This window comes from Orycteropus afer, unplaced genomic scaffold, assembly GCF_000298275.1.
Source record: "Orycteropus afer afer isolate SDZICR_OR568_19922 unplaced genomic scaffold, OryAfe1.0 scaffold00079, whole genome shotgun sequence".
In the NCBI taxonomy this organism is placed as follows: domain Eukaryota; kingdom Metazoa; phylum Chordata; class Mammalia; order Tubulidentata; family Orycteropodidae; genus Orycteropus; species Orycteropus afer.
The window spans coordinates 10476893-10481336 of NW_006921666.1; the positions used below are offsets into that span (position 1 = coordinate 10476893).

Consider the following 4444-nt stretch of genomic DNA (forward strand, 5'->3'; position numbering starts at 1 on the left):
AGGCAGTATCACTACGGAAGTAGGATTGCCCAACCTTCCTTCCGAGGAGTGGCTGGTGGGTTTGAACCGCCAGCCTTCTGGTTAGCAGTCAAGTACTTTAGCCACTATGCTACCAGAGCTCCTTCAAGCTCCATGCTGGCTCTGATCCCTAGAGATGATACCCTCTCTCATCTCACCGCTTACTCAGAAGAAAAATGATCAAAGGTGATTTCAAATGACATGATGTCATCCCAGAAATCTCTCCTGAAAGATCCTGGGTGATACTTGGCTGTGTGAGAGCAATATGCCAATATCTGAACTTCTTTCTTCCACATGCGGAAGCTGTGAAGAGGCAGCCACTTTGCAGTTTACCAAGATGAGTTTTGCTTGCGTTGTCTGTCTTCCTATCTGTCTGCCTGCCTCTCTCTCCCTTCCTCTCATGCTCCACTACCAGTTGCTCAGGTTCTTGACCAATGGCTGATGCTGGGGAGAAGGGATAACCTCGTGTGGCCATCACCAAAGATCTGCAGATTTTGGTGGTGTGCCATTCTGTCCCAGCCGGGGACCACTGTTCACAGACCACATGGAGATGCACGCATGGTCTCTGCATGGTTACACAGGGCTGCCCTCATCAAGGGGCAAAACTTATTCAGCTCTGTGTCCTCAGAATGGGGTCATGGTAGCTGACAGGTCAACATCTGTGGCCAAAAGAATGAGTAAGAAAAGAAGAGGAAGAAACTCCTGTATCACTGGTGACCCAAAGAGTCCTAAAGTTGTGTGATTTAAACCTGCATGTTCCTCTATATATCCAATTATGCTGCAGATCATAAAAATGGAATTTGGGCCTCCAGAGAGGATTTTAGCAGCTTTTGGGTGATACTTCTTATCTGTAGCTGTGCTATTTTCTTTATCCTCTTTCCTGCCATGGATCATAGGGCCCTTGTTAAGTCTGGATTTATGCATGCATGCTGGGGGTGTCGATTACCAACTGGCACACTCACAAATGCTCACACACACCCTTTAACCCAAGAGTAAATGTAGCCCTCCCAGCATGGGAAAAGGAGCTGGCAATGGCACAAGAGGACGAGGGCTGAACACCTGCCGGTGTCATTCTCCTCTGTGCACTCTGGGGCTTAAGTGGAGTACATAGTTTGTGAAACTAGTCTGAACTGATATGTGGCCCTGGCTTCATGTAGCGTTTTCCAGAATGAAGGTCCCAGACTGAGCAAAAGGCAGCAACTGAGCCAGCAGCTATTCTTGCTTCTGGGTCCCTCACAGTGGCTAGGACCCTATGGTCATTCTTCCAACTCTCCATAGTGATGCCACTGGTGGAAGGTCAAAGGTCACTTATGTGGGCTGAGGTACAGTCAGATAGAAGGATCTCTGTTCTTCTCCATCTTGAGGGCCCAAGAGGGACAGGGATGAAATGGGGAAAGTGGAAGGCCTCCCAGGGTGGCTTACATGGGAGGATGTCAGGAGTGGCAGCACAGAGAGGCTGACCAGAGAGGTTTGCGCCCTAAGCAACCCCCACCTCCAGGACAGCGTTGGAGGCTGGTCTGAGCATCCACTTAGTGAACAGCGTCAGAGTCAGGGCTTCTGTTACCAATACTTGATTACGGATCAAACTAAAGCTCTGAGCTGTTGAGAACAATTCTTGGCACAAGGAAAGACCTGTTCTGTCATAACCTGAAATCAGACACTCAGCCCCATCTGGTTTATATCAGGCACATGGATGCGTACCCTCCCAAGACATCATGGTATGATCCTGCTACCACCCTTTGCTCATACAGTCTTCCAGCTCAAGACACTCTTTCTCCCTTCCTTTATCTATTGACATTTTGTGTCTGCTTCAAAGTCCAGTGTAGGTTTTGCCTACTCTGGCTGACGTTGATCTCGCCCCTTTTAAAACAATTCTGAAAGTGTTCTTAGAGTTCACGCCCATTTATATTCAGTTAATGATTTCATTGTTTCTTGTGTTTTTTCTTCAAGGACCTATAAGGCCTTTGCAGACCAAAACTATCCATCTGGACTTCTCGCATCCTCCAGCAGACCCTCATGGGGCTTGATACAACATTGCTGTTGCTGTTAGCTGCCGTGGAATCGGCCCTGACCCCTGGTGACCCCATGGACGATGGAATGAAATGGTGCCTGTTCCTGTGACATCCCCATGATTGGTTGTATACTGGGCCATTGTGATCTATAGGGCTTCTGCTGGCTGATTTTTGAAAGTAGATTGCCGGACCTTTCTTATTAGCTCACCTTAGTCTGGAAGCTCTGCTGAAAGCTCTTCAGCATCACAGCAACATGCCAAGCCTCATTAGTTGTGCATGAGATACTCTGGTCAGGAATTGAACCTGGGTTTCCTGCATGGAAGTCTGCCATTGAACCCCCAATATCCCCACTGACACAGCACAGGTGTGTGATAGATGCCACGTGCTTGGTGAATATGCCTGAGAGGGACTCTAACGCCAAATAAATCATATGGATTGTGCATATTAATACCAGAGGGCACTGTCTTTTGCCCGCAGTATGGACTTTGAATTTTTAAAGTGACAAAAACATCTCTAAATTTCATAAAGCCATACTTTTTGAGAAAATGCCACTGGAAGATGGGGTTTAGCCTAGTTAGGTAAGAGAAGCCGGTGCTGAGTAACAGGACTGAGTGTTCCATCTTAGCAAGAAATCTTGGTTTGCTAAGATCATTAATTGGTCTTAGATGAGTTACATTTTCCAGAGATTCTCTGATTCTTCATCGAATACAGTGAAAGGCTGAAAAACCACATTTTTTAATGATTTATCATGTACCCCCTTTCCCTCCCTTCACACCAGACCCCATGTTTTGAAAGTTGATTTTCATCTACTAAACAGTAATTGGGAACTCTGGTGGCATAATGCCTAAGGCATTTGACTGCTAACCAGAAGGCTGGTGGTTCAAACCCACCAGCCACTCCTCAGAAGGAAGGTTGGGCAATCTACTTCCATAGTGATACTGCCTTGGAAACCCAAGGAAGGGTGGCATCCAATTTGACAGCAGTGAGTTTTGTTTTTTAAAACAGTAATTATGAATACATCAACACATTTTCCCTAAAAGGTAATTATTAATACATTAATATATCAGAAACAATCAGATTTTCTCAAAGGCATCAGATGACCAGCATAACCATCAAAACCAGACACATTGCCATCGAGTCAGATCTGACTCATAGTGGCTGCTTCTTGGATTTCTGAGACAGTATCACTACGGAAGTAGATTGCCCAACCTTCCTTCTGAGAAGTGGCTGTATAACCATATCATGAAGTTAATTGATAGAATTTTCCCCAAAAGGAAGCAGCATGTTTTATTAGCTTGTACAGTTATGGCTCTGATTACTGAATGAAAATTACTTTGACATTTGGAAATTCTGAAATGAGCTCGCTGGCCTCTCTTGCTTGACTGTCAGGTATTCAGGACCCCAGACTGTGAAGCTTTGGAGAAGAGAGTGTCTGAGCTGTCCCTCCACTCTGAGACTCCATGGTTCTATGATTTTAGATAACGAATGGTGTCATCAAATCCATCTGCCTATTTAGTTATTATTGGAAACATGTTTCTAAGGAATTGGATAAATGTCATGTAGACTTCAAGAACTGAACACTGCTGGTGGTGGTAGGTGTGAATGTGGCGATAACTAAGCTGTATGTTTTAGTTTCTTCTTCTCCCTTTCGACCATGGCCAGATTAGCTGGGATTTAAATCTGAACCATAACTTTCTATTGATAGAGGGAGGCAGAAAGAGACTGATTATGCAAATTTATTCACACACACTATGCACACAGATCACACCTTTGAGAGATTTACCTGAGGTTTTCTGAACTGAATTCAGACTCCAGGAATCGGAGAAACTGGTCCCGCCCCACCTGGTCCTTCAATATTTCATCAAAAGAGAAGCCCCATCTCTTGACCCTCTGTTGGCTGGGCTCTTTGCTTTGAGGGGGGGAAAAAAAAGGTTTTAAAAATGGTCAGTGACAGGCAAAAGCCTGTGTCAAATTCTCTTAAACAACTCAAATATGTTTTACAACCATACACCAAAGGGAAATGTCTCATAGATTAGTGACAGAGTCTATCAACCCTGCATAGATTCCAAAAGCAAACATTTGTATACCAACAGTAACCAATGGTCAAAGTCTCTTTAAAAGGAGGCATTCACAAGGGGCAGGGTTGACCAGAAGGCCCATTAATTGGCCCATTAATATCTATGGGAAATGCAATAATGCCATTTATTTGAATTTCCAGAATTATTCTCATCTGCTATGGGCACAGATCTTGGCTCCATCATTTCTTCACTTTTATTATAACCCCAATGTGATAGTTGAAGATGTGTCAACTTGGCTGGACTCCAGTTGTGAGTGGTGGTTCCCATGATGGGATCAGATGACTGAGTTCTGAGCGGCCGGTCTGCCCAAGGGGAGTTTCCCCAGGGGTGTGGCCT

At 45.0% G+C, this 4444-nt stretch overlaps 1 protein-coding gene across 1 annotated transcript in view; it reads right to left on the minus strand.

Moving 5' to 3' along the window:
• RGS6 (regulator of G protein signaling 6) overlaps window positions 1-4444 on the minus strand; it is a 302264-nt gene that overhangs the window by 68698 nt on the left and 229122 nt on the right. The window contains exon 12 of the mRNA XM_042781016.1: window positions 3814-3939. Within this exon, the coding sequence (XP_042636950.1) occupies window positions 3814-3939 (126 nt within the window). The remainder of the gene's footprint in view (window positions 1-3813; window positions 3940-4444) is intronic.